General features: G+C 33.7%; 1 protein-coding gene across 1 annotated transcript in view; it reads right to left on the bottom strand.

Moving 5' to 3' along the window:
* MINDY3 (MINDY lysine 48 deubiquitinase 3) overlaps window positions 1–16,751 on the bottom strand; it is an 84,383-nt gene that overhangs the window by 55,194 nt on the left and 12,438 nt on the right. Inside the window, exons 3-8 of the mRNA XM_046679741.1 lie at window positions 13,881–13,941; window positions 11,799–11,972; window positions 8,500–8,551; window positions 7,490–7,604; window positions 4,750–4,823; window positions 3,778–3,857 (exon numbers count right to left, since the gene is read on the bottom strand). Coding sequence (XP_046535697.1) covers window positions 3,778–3,857; window positions 4,750–4,823; window positions 7,490–7,604; window positions 8,500–8,551; window positions 11,799–11,972; window positions 13,881–13,941 — 556 coding nt within the window. The remainder of the gene's footprint in view (window positions 1–3,777; window positions 3,858–4,749; window positions 4,824–7,489; window positions 7,605–8,499; window positions 8,552–11,798; window positions 11,973–13,880; window positions 13,942–16,751) is intronic.

Raw genomic sequence — 16,751 nt, 5'->3', positions numbered from 1 at the left:
GCTGGTTGTATGGAATCAGCCTATATGGTTAAAATCTCCGCTCTGCTATTTACTAAACCATGTGAAGAGAAGCAAGATACTTAACCACTTTGTGCCTCCATTTCCTCTATTCTACGACCTTCATAGAGTAGTTACAAGAATGAAGTGAGTAAATGGAAAAAAAAAGTCATTAAGTTCTAAGAACAGTGCTTGGCATTGTTAAATAAATGTTTGCCACTGCTACATAATGAGCATTCTTAACAATCATCAATAGTTATAATTGTTCTTTAAAGAAAAGGAAATACTTGAGGACAAAGATTGCTTTTTTTGCCAGCAAAACATACACAGTGACTTCAAGCCAACTTACCGGGATGTTTCTTTCACATGTTCATTTACTTAATAAGCTTTATTTGAAAACCCACTAGTTGTTTGCACCTTACCCTCATGTATCTAAATAGCTGCTGAATTCTACAGATTCTACTTCCTGCTGAAATCTACAGATTCTCTCTCACAGAGGCATAGTAGGTACAGAGGGACAGCAGGAGAATGTGCTCTGGTGGAAGGAGCACTGGCCTTGGCTGTGGTCAAAAGTAGTTTATGCCTCTGCTGTTTGATGTTGTGCAAATTACTAAATTATCTGAGCCTCAGTTTTAGTAACGATACATTGAGGTTAAGAAGATACATATCCAAAACACGCTGCTTAGCACAAGTTCATAAATGCTCATTGCTCTCTTCTTTTTCCTTTGCCACGCCTGGTCCCACCTCACTACGTCTCACCTGCCTAGACCAGGGGCTACAGCTTTCCACCTGTCAGCCCACTCCGACACATTCTACAAACTCACAGATTCATGTTCCTATTTTATAAGTCTTATGTTACTGCTCTGTTCACATGCCTTCAAGGACTCTCTTCCTAATGCTTGTCAACTAATGTTTAAACTTCCTAGTATTCAAGATCCTCTGTGTTCTTACCCGACCCTGTGTTTAGGATCTTTCCTCTTACTAGTCTCCTTCAGAGATCTAATGCTCTTATCCATTGGTTCTGAAGGCTGGCCGCATATCAGAATCATCTAGGGATAATTTTTAAATTATCACGCTGAGGCCCCATCACCTAGAGATTTTAATTTATTTATTTATTCTCAGCTTGGGCCTAAATAGTGACATATTTTTAAGCTCCCCAAGTGATAATACGTAGTCAGGATTAAGAACTACTGCCCTAATCAGATGGATCTGCCTCCCTGTCCCTAAACACAACCTATATTTTTTCCAAAATGCCCTCTTGCTCATTCCATCTGGCTCCACTAAAATATTAACTTCCACTTATAGTCTCTCTGCTTACCCCAAAATAAACTTACTAGGAAAAGTTTTCTCCTTCCTCTGAACGTCCATAACATTTTATTTCAACATGCTTCATTTCACCTTGCATTATGCTTATTTGTGTGCATGTTCGTGTTTCCCCAAACTAGGTGTGTACACTTTTGAGGGAAAACCACATTCTTCCTATGGGCCAGTTTAGGCATTTTAGAAATTTGGTCTTAATCTTCACAACACCCCTTGAGGAAGGCATTATCTCCATATTTTATAAATAAGGAAACTGAAGCCAAGAGAAGTAACGTGGCTTGCCTAAGGATTTTAAAACTAGTAACACTTTAATTATAATTTTCCTTTGTGTGTTACATATATTCCAACCTCCTCCCATGCTGTCAGAGGAGAAAAACATCCAGTACATGCTGAATGAATGTATGCATTTTTATGTTAAGTTTGGTGACTGAAAACAGATTCAAATGCAAGTCAACATTCCTATTGATTGAGAGAAAAATGCAAGAAATAGTCTGCCTATTTCCTTGCCCAAGATAATTATTTCAAAGTCATTGCTTATTTTGATTTTTAAACTATACTTAAAAGAAAAGTCCACAGCAAGACAACAGCTTTGAAAGCCAATATTTCAATAAACAGAAAAGGATGAATTTGTACATATCAAGAGCCAAAACTTGGATAACTAATATTCTGTAAAGGAAGTAACAACTTCACAGCAAGAAGAAAAGCCTATGGGAAGCTGGGTGAGGAAAAGCTTAGGGAGACAGAAAGAATATTCTAGCTCTGGGAGTAGGAGGGTTTGGGAACGTCTGCAGAATGCACAGCAAAAAGGACCATGACAACTAGCACTGAGAGCCAGAGCAATGCACAGAAGACCAGGTGGAAAGAGTTAGGAACACAGCACACAGCAGAAGTATCAAGGACTGAAGCCAAATGGGATGAGACACCTCCACCAAAGTTCAGCCAGAACCAGATATTCTTTCCCTAATCATCTGAGATGATATAAGACACCTAAGGGCCTAGAAACCATCACGGGGAAGAAGAAAGAGGGGGTGTGTAGAAGCAATCGTGGGTAGTTGGGGGAGAAATGTGCATATTACTCAGGAGAGACTGACATACTGTTAACTGGCAGGATTAAATGCTTTCAGCTATCAATCAGAATGAGGGTTTAAGAACAGGATGGCTCAATTACACAAAAATAGAGCAAGATAACTTGTGTAGTCTTTTTGTCCATAAATTTTACTGTTTAAATTTTGATCCTTACCAGAAATTAGCAAAACTAGGTTCTTGTTCCAACCTCATCACTAAGTGAATAATTCTGCATATATTACGTAATGTAGGGAGGGAGGGTAGTTCTTAAATTTCTTAAACAGTAAAATAAAGGGTTGGATCGTGATAAGGTGCTTTTTAATTCTGAAATTCTGTAATTTTTACTGATTTTTTTCCTTACTATTGCATCCTTTCATGTATCTGTTAATTAACTACACACATATTCCTAAAATTTAAGAAAAATTCAAATTTAAGATCAAAATTCACTCATTTAAATTGAAGCAAAAAGCAGCAACTATTATTTTCTCAATTATAATATTTGCTTCTGTCACTTGGTGACAGTTTCATCTAACTACCGAAGAAAGAAACAAACATCCCTGTCAACTACAGGAACTACAGGAGCTTCCTGTCCCATGCTACATACTTCAATAGGAGGCACATGGCAGTTACTCAAGATAAGTTGAGTGAGTAAATAAATGAATTTAGACTGACCCAGTAATAAGAAGGGAATTTTATTTAGAACTATATATCAGCTGTCCTTAACTGAATGGATTGGCCAAATGTGTTTCATTTCAATGTCCCTGGCAACATGTGAAGCTATAGGAAAGGAATAATTGAGAGCAGAAATGGAGGTGGTGATGGTTTAAAATTCTCAGACAACATTAAATTTGCCCAGCGTTTTAAAGGCAATTATGCACATAAAAAGTAATACAGGAATAACCACCAGACTTTCAAAGCAACTATTTTAAATCACAATACTTGTAATTCTAAATTTTAAGCAAAACGCAATAGTGTCCCAGACATATAGATACCACTGGACAAATATGTACAAGAAATACAGATACCACTGGACAAATATTAATATATATAAAAGATCTACTTATTACATTTTCTAAAGAAGTTAGTCCTACAATCCCAATTTCATACTAGAGAAAACTGAAGGTTTGAGAAGTTAAGTAACTTTACTAAAGTCATACACTTGCATACAGTTACTGTTAACTGGCAGGATTTGCAATTGAACTCACGTTTATCGGCCTCCAAAGTCTCTGCTCCTCATGTTATAGTGCCTTGAAAACTGTAAAGGATTCTTGTACTACAAAGCATTTATCTTAACCTCTAAGTAATGTAGAGCCATTAAATAAATGAATAACAATAACCTGTATTCTAGTGCAATATTAAATCGTAAAAGAGATAAACAATAAAAAATATACTTACTCATTCCTGAGCATTCTCTATCACCATCCCATACATTAGAAACCGCATGCCCCGTCAGTAGGAGGTTAATTAGACTTTGGCTATTAATAAAAAGTAAGTAAAATATAAGTAAACAAGCTTTCAAATCAAATGATCCCTACAGTAAGGCAAACAGTAATGACTTTTTACATTAAATTATGTTGTTTAAGAAACAAAGTTACAGAAAACTTTACATTTTTCATTTTATACACTCAACTGAACAACAGCCTTGCTAAATGTATCATGAAGTGTATCACCACGGGCATCTCTTGCTCTTCGTACTCATATAAATTTAACAATTTTATCCAAGATACTGTATTTAAACAGATGAAAAAAATAAATGATAGTTAAACTGATAAAGTACTTAATATTTAAAATCGTCTTTACAAATACATATACAATTGTTATTATTTTGTGTTTGATGGAAGATAAGTGAATTTTAACCTCTGAGTCAGAAAGACCTAAGAAAAGGACTTAAGTATTAGAGTGGGTTAACTTTCACTGTTTTATTGATTTTAGTAGAAATAGCTATAAAAAGCTTGAGAGGGACAGTGGTCTCAGAGAAAAATAAGAAAACATTTTTTTCTCCCAAGCAGGAAAGCATTTACAAAGAGGTAAGGATATATTAATTTCTAAGTCAAAATGGGTAAATTTCATCTACTAAAAAATTTCATAAAGGAAACATCAAGCAGAATTTGTTAAAATACCTTCCTGTTGTCATCTTAAAATAAAATACTTGCCACAATAAATGCAATATATACATAAATCTGAAGTGGAGATTAACATTTCATACATAAACTAAGCAAGGCATAAAGCACAAGACTGCTCGAATTCATAGTCTCTATGCTCTCAACACTTACAAGCAAAATTATCTGACTCAGTAGTGCTTTATTTTCAGTGAAGTTCCTAAAAACTGAAGTCCACATAAGGAGATAATAGATTTTAGTTAATTACCTGCCATGTCCATATACAGGATCTATCAAAGGTTCACTTGCATCTTCAATTTCATTTTTTATGTTTTCGATGCCCTAAAGAAACCAAGAATTCATTGGCTTATTTTAAAAAACGAAAATGAAAATTATGGTAGTTTAAGAACTGACCAGTTTGTACTACAAATAAAATAATTATTTAAGTAACTTTTCTCCCAAAGAATTACCCAGATTTGAAGTGGGGGTACATTTGAGATGATAATGGTAAGAAGTAGTTCTTCCAAGAATATCTTTTAGTTTCTTTCATGGGTTTTATATAAAGAACTCTAATTGACTCATGGGTAATAGATCTAATGTTGGTAGTTGGTTAAAGGGGTAGAGAGACAGAATGTTTAAGCTTCAAGAGGAGGGAGAGGAAAATTATTTAATCCAAGTTAATATTCATTTAACTTTAGGCTAAATTAAATTCAAATCTAATATAGCTGGTAAGGAATCTGATGTATTTTCTTAGTTCACCTAAGAAACTTATTGGTACTAAATAATACACACATGAATGCTGATAGAGATATAAATTTAAATACACAGAAGGTCTAACTGGTACATAACAAAATGGAAGGTTTGTTTCTCATTGTGCATTCTCACAAACATGGGTAATTCAAATGCATACTGACAAAATAAAATGTAAACCAGGAGGGCAAGAAGCTTCTTATTTTCCTGAAAACCAATCTTCTGATATTTTAAATTCCCCAAAACGTTACCCAAATCCCAATGTCCAGATCCTGGCTAAGTATAAGAAGACTTAGGCATTTTAATCCCATCAACTTGAAAATGACAAAGATAAACTACCATTCATGGTGCTAGTCACCCGACTGTAACCATTGCTTCTATCAGATTATGGATCATTTCTAAGGATTAAAATGATGACTAATGAACAATTAAAATATTTAATGACTGCCCAAATATTGTAGGAAGATACAAGCATGAGATCTTGCACTTGCCCTCCTTGTAAACAATAAAACAAAGCAGCCTATGATAAAACTAAAATGAATAATATGAACAAGTGACATAATCACTGGGGAGGTAGGAGGACAGCATTTCAAAGACCAGCTCAAGGACGACCAACTAGACCTGATGGTTTCTTCCTGGTAAAGGACAAGAGACAGAGGAGGTATCAAAAGTTTTGAGCATAAAAACCTGGGCGAAAAATGAACAGTCAAGATGGACTCAAAAGAAACCAGTCTTCTTAGATGCTATCATCATTGCTATTCACCACATCTAACCAAGTACCAAGTACTTTTGGTTCTTTCTCTTAAACATGTTCCTAAATGTTTTAAAATTCCTAAATTTAAAACACGCTTCTAAACATGCCCCTTTTCTGTTCCATTTCCAGGGTCACCATCCTAGCTTAGGTTCACCTATTCCAACAGCCACTTTTCTAGTTTTCCTGACTCTAGTCTTATACTCCACACACCAACTTTCTCCAGCACGACTCTTATCCCAATTTAAGGAATATTTTTGTCAACAGAAAGATCTTGTTACTTTCCTGTTCAAGATTTTTGTTTTGTTCTAATTTTGGCCAGATGAAAGCTAAAGTACTTTTTGCACAGTTCACAAGGGCCTGCAAATTCTGAGCCCCTAAGTGCCCAGTCTCATCCTCCATAGTTGCTCTTCTAGTGTACGATGCTGCAGTAAAACTGAACTGCCTACAGTTCCTCAAACATGTCATACCTCCAATCCACTATGTGTTTATACTTGCGGTTCCCACTGCTTGGAAAGCCTTCCCACAGCTTTTTCATCCAGAAAACTTTTCCTCATTCATCACATGATCCCTGTTATCTAAAGTCTAGGCTTGATTCCACCAAATAAACTTAGGCATACCTTCTATTTCCCACCATGCTTTGTGCTTGCAACAAACACACACACACCAAAAAACACTGCCATAACGGCAGTCATTATTAATGTGTCAAATTACTTTTTACAACACTGAAGAGGAACTATTAAAAAAAAACGTATTCCACATTTTAAGTCCAGTCCCTAGCAAAGATTCAATGCTCAGTAAACATCTGTCAAATGAAAGTAATTTATTTCGGACATGGTAAATCTGGTAGGATACTCAAGTGAGACTGACAGGCCACTAAGGGTATGAGATTGGCACTTGGGGAATAAAGGCAGGCCTGGAAGTGTACAGACTGGAATTAACCACATAACGGTAACCTGAGGAATAAAATAACCATGAAAGAGCATGTAGGACATAGGAACTGAAAATTTCTGTAATATAAAAATTTAGAGGGGCAGAGAAAGGTGCAGGAGATAATTGGTAAAGAAGGAAACAAAGCTATCAGGAAAAACTCCTGAAGAAAGGAGTTGTGAGACATAAAAAAAGAACTAGCACAGTGATGTATCAGATAAGTTAAGAAAGGGAGTGGGGGTCAGAAAGAGTTTCCAGTAGGTGTGAAGGGCTCAAATGCTAGACATTGCTAAGATGAAGGAACATAAAAATCAGAAGAGCTGAGTACATTTCATAATTAGAACATTATTGATAAACTCTATAGTCCAGAGGATCAGGGGTGAAAGCAAGTTTAAAAGTGATTAAGTGAAAGTGAGTGGTGACGAAAGAGACGCCGATTCCTTATAATCAGCATAAGATATGATTTTTATTCTGAGATTTAGAAACAGCACCAAGAATAAAATTACTCATCACAGCAGGAAAAACAGTACTAAACTCAAGCTAATAAAAGCCAAAAGAAGCATCTTCTTAAACAAACCTTTGTCAGTAACACAGAATACAGAAAAAGCAATACTCCAAATTTATTTCCCCACATTGGATACTGGTCCAAGACAGCATCTTTTAATTCTGATAAGCTTCTGAATGATCTTTTCCTGGGGGGGGAGAAAAATGAATTAAGTATTAGTACCATGATGAGATCGACTACACTCATAAATGGGAAAATTTTAAAATTGTCTTACTCACAAAAATATTATATGTACAAACAGGAGACTTTTGCAAGTGTCTCAAGTTATCAAATACAAATTTAGCCATTAAAAGCAAAAGGTATTGCAGACAACTGTCACTATACAATATACACTATTAAGACAGAATGCCTACTTGGCAGGGAAAGTTTTCATCTCCTAGGTGAACTGTGGCATCGATATATTCTATAATAATTATACAGTTCTTTGGAGAATGAAATGGTTCTCTTCCAAGAAGTGTTTAAGAACAAACAAAAACTTGACTTTTTAAAGCCTGAAAATAATTTAATAAATATCCGAACACCAAAAATAAGGTGTAGCTTTGAGGCTTCTTTAAAAGAAATTAACGTTATATTCCAAATCAAATGCCACCCATAATTCTATCAACATAGCTATCCTTACCTTTCACTTTGCAATAAAAAGTCTGAATGCTCTAAGGAAAACATTGCACTTTTAATGAAAATTATAGAAAGCAATTTTGGCAAACAAGAAATAATAATCTGAATATTGATCCTACCAGAAATCTTTATATTCACTCATGACAGAGAAACACTAAGCTACAATGATTTTTTTCATTGTAACGGTGAAAAAGCTTTTAATGTTACAAAAAAGTGTATTTCAGTAGTTAGCTAATTTAGGAATCAAAATAATTTATGTATACATTTACAAATTATTATTTTTTTAAATCCGAAAACAAATTAATCCTCAAGCATATAAATCTAAGTACCTTTCCACAGTATGAATAGACTTAAAAATGGCAATGTGTCCATAAGGTAAGTATTTTAAATGTTCCAATGTTACTTACTGAATTAATGCATGAAATCGCTCAAAGCCAAGCTCTTCGACAGCCAAGGCAGCTATACATAAAAGACACTTTTCAGCACTACACATGGCAAATAAATGACACAAGATACACACAGCAGGCTGTAAATATTTTCAAGCAATCAAAATTTTCCCTCTTTCCTTACTCCCTTAAAATTCTCAGTTCATTTTCAACTTTACTATAACATAAATTTATATTTCAACATCTTGGTTACCATAAATATAACTAAAATGGATATAATACTGAGAATGTAAAAGGGTGACTAAATAATAAACATTTATTTTCAATTCAGTTATGCTAGGATAGTTATAAAATATGAGAAATTATTGACAATCATAGTGCTTCACACATCACTGAAATGTGTTCTGCACCTTTAAATAATCTTTCAATTCACAGATCCATTTTCATCAAGTAAAATCATCATAGCTAATCTTCCTTCTTTATGATACGAAATATTTATGTTTAATGCCTAATTATTAATCAAATGTGTATTAAAAAGGCACAGCACTGTGAAACTACACAGGGTCAACGACAGCTTTAAGTTTGTTTCCTCATTTATTCATATGACTGTTGAGAAGTTTTCAGTAAGTTATCTAGATTATGTTTATTAATACGGTACAATGATACATTTTTAAAAAATCAAAAGAAAGCATTTAAATGAAAGGTAATGTTTATTCAGCACTTTACTAAGTGCCAGGCCCCTTTCTAAATGCTCCACCGATCTTACCTCATCTACTCCTCATAACAACCCGATTCTCCCCCTTTTACAGAAGAGGAACCTAAGGCCCAGAGAAGAACCCTCCCGAGAGCAGACAGCAATCATCGGCAGAGCTGAGATCTGAGCCCAGAGAGCCGTGGCTCCACCAAGATAAGATCTTTAAAGATATCATACATGAATCCAACGCCTAGTCTAATTTATCGCAATGTTCATGGACATTTTACAAAGCAAAGCTTAATATTTTCAAACATTATTTCTCACTAGAGAATTAGAGAAATAGGTTTTTTATGAATTCAAAATCAGGGTTTTCGATTCACAATTTAAAATGTCACATCATGCTACCCTTTCGAGGTCTAGTTTTAATTTTCAAATGTTTCAAATTACTTTTAAAAAAATCTTCAGACGTCCAAATGGATTAATTTAAATAATTTTTTGATTTGTGTAGGAAACAAACTGAAATTGAACCTGAGTATTCACTACTGCAAACAAGTGTGCGTTACCAAGAGCCAAAACCATACACACCACACAAGCCAATGAAATTAATGTCGGTACAGAATGTAAAATTGACAAGAGGGAAAACACTTCACATTTAAAATTTCAGGATAAAATAAAAATTCTACCCAAACTTTTCCAAATTGTACTAATTGTTCTGCAGTGCTTATCTAAATAATTTTAGTGGGTATATACTATGAAATAGACATAAAGATAATTTAGAGAAAAGAGGCAAGCAAAACAAAAAGCTTAGCAGCCAAGATGGTGGAAAAATATAAAACACAAGAAAAGAACACAGTTGGGAATAAAGGAAAGAACAGGTAAAATAGATTTTTACATGGAATAAAAATTTTAATGTAAGTTCATTTCATTTGTCAATATCTAAGGTAAATTTTCAGTTAACAAAATTTTTCAAGTTATACAGGACTAAAAACAGATTTAATATATGGCTTTATTTCATTTCCACTTTTAAAATTAGGCAAAGTAAATTGGAAAATTACTAAAACATGTTTTTTGGAGAGGAAATCAATATGCCCACCTAGATTAGTTACTGAAATACCAAAGTTAATGCATTATGAGGTCATTTAACCTAGAGCAATTGAACTTATCACTACAGAAATGTACAGCATATTCCACAGCAAGCATATAGCATACTACTAGATACTAAGGAAAAATGTAACAAAAAAGATCTTACTATTTTCTTAGATATTAATACATAGATTGGCTTTAAGCACATTCTTTAAAACAACTTTTAATTAGCTCAACTATTTCTCTGTCAAAATTTTAATAATCTAAATGAAACTATTAAACATGCTTAAGTGCAACCCAGTAAAACCTGGAAAATATTTCAAAACCCATCTTAAGGACATTTTTGATTATCATCCTTGTGAATATTTTCCACTTGTTTTCTTCAACTGTCATTATCAACTATTCTTTTTGAAAGTCTACGTTTGAAAGGCCTGAAAAGGAAACATCATTCAACCGTTCAAATTTTAAAAATTATTCTTTGCATATGTACTACTATTAGAATTTGCCATTGTAACTGCAGAGGTAGGAGAGAGAAGATGCTGACATCCCAGGGACATTTCAGCCCATGGAGGCAATGGTGCCTCATAAATAGTTCTATCTGGAAGGCAAGATGTGTGTCACAAGCAATCCAAGTTTACTTCCTATAAATAAGGGGTCTAATTTCTTTAAAAACAATTGCTGCAGAGATGATAGTCAACAGAATGTATTACAGGCAGAATAAGCCACTTATTCAAAATAAGCACCTGGAATTACCAATTATCAAAAGCCATCTACTAGCAATATAATTCCTGAAAAGAAAAACAGAAAAGTGATTCTTTTATCTAGTTTCCATACCACCAGAAGTCTCCATTAACTGCTCATTCTGGCAGTTTTTAAGTCAATTACAGAAGAATTTTCAAAGGCTAAAAATCTCAAAATATATACTTTTTGGAATGAGAATAGCTATTATTTAATTTATTTTAAAGAGAAATCTTCAAAGTATGAAAAACCTGAATGAAGACATAATTAAAATTTTGAATTAAGACTACTTTAAAATAATCCATATATAGTAACAATGTCCAAAAAGCTCAGGAGGAAAAGAATGTGCAATGAAGACTAAAGTTTCCACCTTTGCTCTAGGAAGCAACTAAAGATATTTAAGAAATTTTCTAAGGTCAAAAAAAATTCCTTCTTTTTCCAATAACAAAATATTAAGGCATCTGAAATAAAGTATATAGAAATACTTTCTTTAAACTTTCTAAATGAGGGTTCCAAAGCTCAAAAGAGATTGTCATCAAGCAGAAGTTAACTAGAACTTTTTAAAAAGTTTAAGGGACACATTTTCTTTTCTTTTTTACAAAAATGAAAGCAAAATACAAACGTAATGTCCTCTGGTAACTAAAATAACTGAAGGGGAAATGAAAAATACTAAGGTTCATGAATTAAGCTTAGGCTAAAAAACAGACATACGAAAATTTAAAATCTTTTTGTCTTCCAAATTTTCAATAGTTTTATTAAAACAAAGGTACAAGAAATTACTTCAGGAAATAAAAATGTATCTTACAAGAATGTTCCACTTGGCAACTAGACTCTGCAGGACTCCCAGAAATACTAGCGGTCTCCTCCGTTGTCTTTCCTCTTAACCATGAAACCAAGCAGTATGATCCAGAGTTGTCACAACAAGCACTTTCTAAAATGTCACATAAGGTATGACAAAGGAGTTCCTTCCGCTCTTCCTCTAAAAATAACCAAAGTATAAGTTATAATGGTTTTCTCTGTAAAGAAAAAATCCTGCCATGAATAACAATACTAAGAATGTATCAAATTAATGATGAAAACCAAGCATTTTAAGTGGAGAAAAAAATCCAAAAACAAGTGACCTTAAATTTTATTTTAGAAAAACAATGTGCTTGAGGGTTAAAGTCTCACCATGACTAAATATTGCCATTAATGAGAAAAAGAATCCAGAAAAATGCAGAATTAAACAGCAGAAAGAATATGCTACTCGGAATAACCTGATACTGATTGCTCCTTTCTCGGGCTGCAAATGGAGCATTAAAGCCAGGAGGGTTCCTCTCTGCGGAACCAGGCTAGTGTAAGGGCCTGTGGAGACCTCTAGTTTCCTCCAGTTCTGAATTAGTCTAATGCCTTTGATCTCTCTGTCCCACAGGGCTAAGGATAAGGAGATAACGCAGCATCAGCAGATACAACTCTAGTTCCGTTAGGTTAGCAGAGGCCATGGTGTTACAATGCATCCTACAGAAGCTACTGACACTGTATTGCAGTGATTTGAGCATTAGATTTTTATGGAAAACAGCACAAATGCTCAGACAATTTCTTCCTGAACCTTAGCCGCCCTTCCCTTTTCAAGCAGTATTACTCCTAGAAGTAATACTGCTTTCTTAAACTTTCAAAGGGGATAAGATGTGTACATATTCTATGAAAAATTTTATGCTATAGGGAGGTTTCTCTCTCTCCTGATAGATTAAAAGTTCTTTAAAGGCAGGAATTATGCCATTCACTTTATAAACTACCTCAACATTTATGACATTTATGATCATGCTATATAAATTTTTTATCAGTGTGAATATATTTTTGTCCAAGGAATATAAATTTTATTAATAAAACGATGTTAATAACACTATGTCTTTAAAAGTTTCTTCTCTACTATAATTTAGTTTGCATTTCAGCTTTTAATAACAAATACATGACAGTGACACTTTAACTCAACTTCAAAATCACTACTAGATTCTACTGGTATGATGTGCAATGGAAACTGTTTTGCTCTTATACACAACCCAGTATACAAAACTGAGTTTATATTATATCCTACCTTCTTCCAGAAGTTATTGTCAGGTTCACATGAAATTGTGTAAGTGAAGGAAAGATCTTTGTAAACTGTCAAGTGGAATGCCTATGTTTATTATCAGGGAGCACCATATAGCTCTCTGACTTATCATATTGCAGAAGCTATGACAGCTTCATTTGCAACTTAATTCAGAATGTTTTGCAGTATTATTTGCACTGTGTAAGGCACTGTACTAAAAGACGCATGAATAAAAAGACAATTCTGAGTTCTTGCTCAGAGCTAAATAAGACAAAACAAACCAAAATAAATGACTATTCCTTATGGTATGCTATTATTTAACAGTTCAGGGAAATGTGCCATGTTTTAGCAAAAGGCCAAAGGTTTTAACCTTAGTTATGTTATCCTATCTTATACTTCTTAGGTAAACCAAATTTGGAAAAATACATTTTAAAATTTAGAGTCACTATTCATGAAGCTTTCTGAAACATTAAAAAAAATCCTCCAGGGGGGCTGGCCCAGTGGTGTAGTGGTTACGTTCATCGCGTTCCACTTCAGCGGCCCGGGTTGTGGGTTTGGATCCCAGACATGGACCTACACCACTCGTCAGTCATGCTGCAGCAGTGAGCCCACATATAAAGTAGAGGAAGACTGGCACAGACGTTAGCTCAGGGCCAATCTTCCTCAGGAAAATAAAATAATCCTCAGGAGAAAAATATCTCATTGATAGTTTACTTTGCAAGATAGATAATTTCAATTAAACTATTGCCAGTGAATGCTGCATAGATCACCTATAAAATAGAGGATGGAGGAGAAGTTTATAAAAGACAGCTACCATACCTGCGCAATCCCTCCAAGAAGACTTCTCAGAAGAAAACAGGAGCTTCTTCAAAAGAAATGCCTTTATACAATTAAAGTAATAACTATTAGAATGCATTATAAACATACCTTACATCATTCTTTTATTTTAAAATGGAAAAAAACTAATTTGTACTTCCTTTCTGATCTTTTGAATAGTGCCATAAAAATTTCAAATAGTTTCCCTTCACGTCCAATAGTAACTGAATATAATTATTTATTCAGAATATACTACTATAAACTTGATTCTACATCAATAAAATTCTTCTTTCATAATATGTATTTTCCAGCAAATAGAAGAACTGACTCAAAATAAGACACAACTGGGAAATTAAAGACATTTACCGCCCCATTCACAAAGTGAAGGTCCTACAGAACAGGAACAAGTCCATTTCCCTCTTAGATTCCTTGGGGGAAAAGAAATCGAAATGCAAAAGTGGTTGTGCTTTATTAGCTCTGATTTGTGATATAAGAATACCACGAGGAGTGTCATCACTTTATTATAAGGAGCTCCTAACTTCCTGGCTTAATTCAAAAAACTATGAATCATAAGAAAAAACAGACTGAGTTCTAACCCTTCCTTAAGTGAGCCAACTACTCTACATTGGTGATTTGATTGGAAGCAGTTCAGGGTACTACAGTGTTTCCTTCCCAAAGTGTAGTTCAAGGGCTATTTACATCCTAGGCACCTGACTTGTTAATTTAAAACGCAGATTCTTAGGCTTCACCTATTGTATCTGAATCTCTAGGGGGCAGATCCAAGAAAAAGAGGCCACTGTGGTGCTTGTTCCTCACAGGTGTTTGAAAGCAGCAGTGTACAGATAACAGGACTGCTTTTAGTCAGAGAGACCTCGGTTTGAATCCTGGATCCATTACTTTACTAACTAAAAATAATAATAGCACAAACTTTAAAAGGTCGCAGCGAGGATTATGAGATAATTTGCGTAATGCACTTAGCACAGTACCTGCCACCTAATAAGCAATCATTTCAAAGTATTGTAACAAAAAACTAAGCAATGTTCTATAATATTCTCATAGAAATAAAGTCTACAAATGCTATAATCAAGTGCTTTTGATTTTCCCCCAAAACGACAACCAATATTTCATGTTTAAACTACATTATTGTACATAAGGGTATTTCTAATTTTTTTTTTACTTCTCTAAATATAAAAGCTTGCTGAATACAACCTTTTCCATATTAAGGATTATTTCTTTAGGAAAGATTTATAGAAGTACAATTAATGCATCAAAGATTATGCATTATTATGGTTCCAATTATAATGTAAAATTCCTTCCCCAGATCAAAGTACAAATTTGTACTAAATAGCAACACCTAAGTGTGCCAGCATTATCCTACCCTTAAGTGCACTGGCAATTATTTCATATTTAAAAATCAGAAAGAGTAAGCAACAGAATCGAGTGACAGTTTTATCTGTACTTTCTTGGATTCCTAGTGAGGTTGAACATCTTGATTCCCTGGCTGTCCAGCATCGTTCCACGTGCTACAATTGCATACACATGCCCATTTTATCACGACGGTCTTAGTGTTTTCCTAACCAATTTGTAAAAGTTCTTTATATAAGAAAGACAATATCCATTTATTGCTAATATTCATTGCAAATATTTTCTGAGCTTGGAACTCATCTTTTCTCTTAGAGGGTTGACAATACATTATTTTTATTTCTTCTGTGGTTAAATATTATATCAAGAATATATTTGGTATATGGTATAAGATGATCTAAATTCATGTTTTCCCCTCAAACTTCCAACCAGTCATATCAGTGACATTTATTAAATGTCATTTTATTGTACCATTGATTTGTAGTTCCTTCATCATAGTATGTGATAAATTCTTGGTAAACTGTTATATGGAATGTAGTCTACCACTGTAGTATCTATTCAGTTCCATAATATGCCTATTTTTCTAGCAGTAATATCACGTTCTAATTTTTCTAGTTTAAAAAAGTTTTAAGATCCAGACTTGCTTATTTCCCTTCATTACTCTTAATGATTTAGTTTTGACTTTTACATTAAAATACTAAAATAAACAAAATTCTCCTATAATTGAAAAGATTTATGTGACTATGCAACTAAGTTACTATCTCAAAGACACATCAAGATTTTGAACATTACAATTATCCCTTGTTACATAGCAACCCCAGTTGCAAAAACAACTATCACTTTGGAAATACATCGAATTTTATAAAACAGGAAACTCCTGTGGTACACTTTGCATTTAACTAGCTTCACAGACTTTCAATAAAAACCCTAGGGTACTATTATGGCCCAAGAGAAGCAGTGTTAATATAATTTAATTTGCATACGGACAGGACAAGGAATCTTCAAATTCAGATAATAAGCTTCCTACTAGCAACGAAAATCTGTCCCAGTTACTCAGCATAAGAGCTCTAATTACTAATTTAGTCAAATTTTATTCTTTATATTCAGTAACTCCCAGGCAAAGTTCAAACATTCAAATTTTTCTCAATTTTTTTATAGTTCTACTAATGCAAAAAAAAAATCAACTTTATTCTTTAAAGAAATAAAATAATGACTTATAAAGGCTATATTTTGGAACCCACCATGAAAAGAGACTTTTTCCTCCTTTACACATTTTTAATTTAATAATGTAAGTGCATGGAGTATAAGGTTTGAGAGACAAATTTATTTTGTGGCTAACAGTTCAGGAATGCATTCTTTATGCCCAATGAATAATATATATCACATTAAATATGTATTTTCAAAGCATGCTGATTAAAACATAAACAATAAATTCCAGCTTCTTTTATAACAGTGCTGAAATTACACTGCTGTTAGATATTTCTAGGTATTATAGTAAACTGAGAATTCAAA

This window comes from Equus quagga, chromosome 12, assembly GCF_021613505.1.
Source record: "Equus quagga isolate Etosha38 chromosome 12, UCLA_HA_Equagga_1.0, whole genome shotgun sequence".
NCBI classification, from domain to species: domain Eukaryota; kingdom Metazoa; phylum Chordata; class Mammalia; order Perissodactyla; family Equidae; genus Equus; species Equus quagga.
This window is presented reverse-complemented; position numbering and strand designations above follow the sequence as displayed.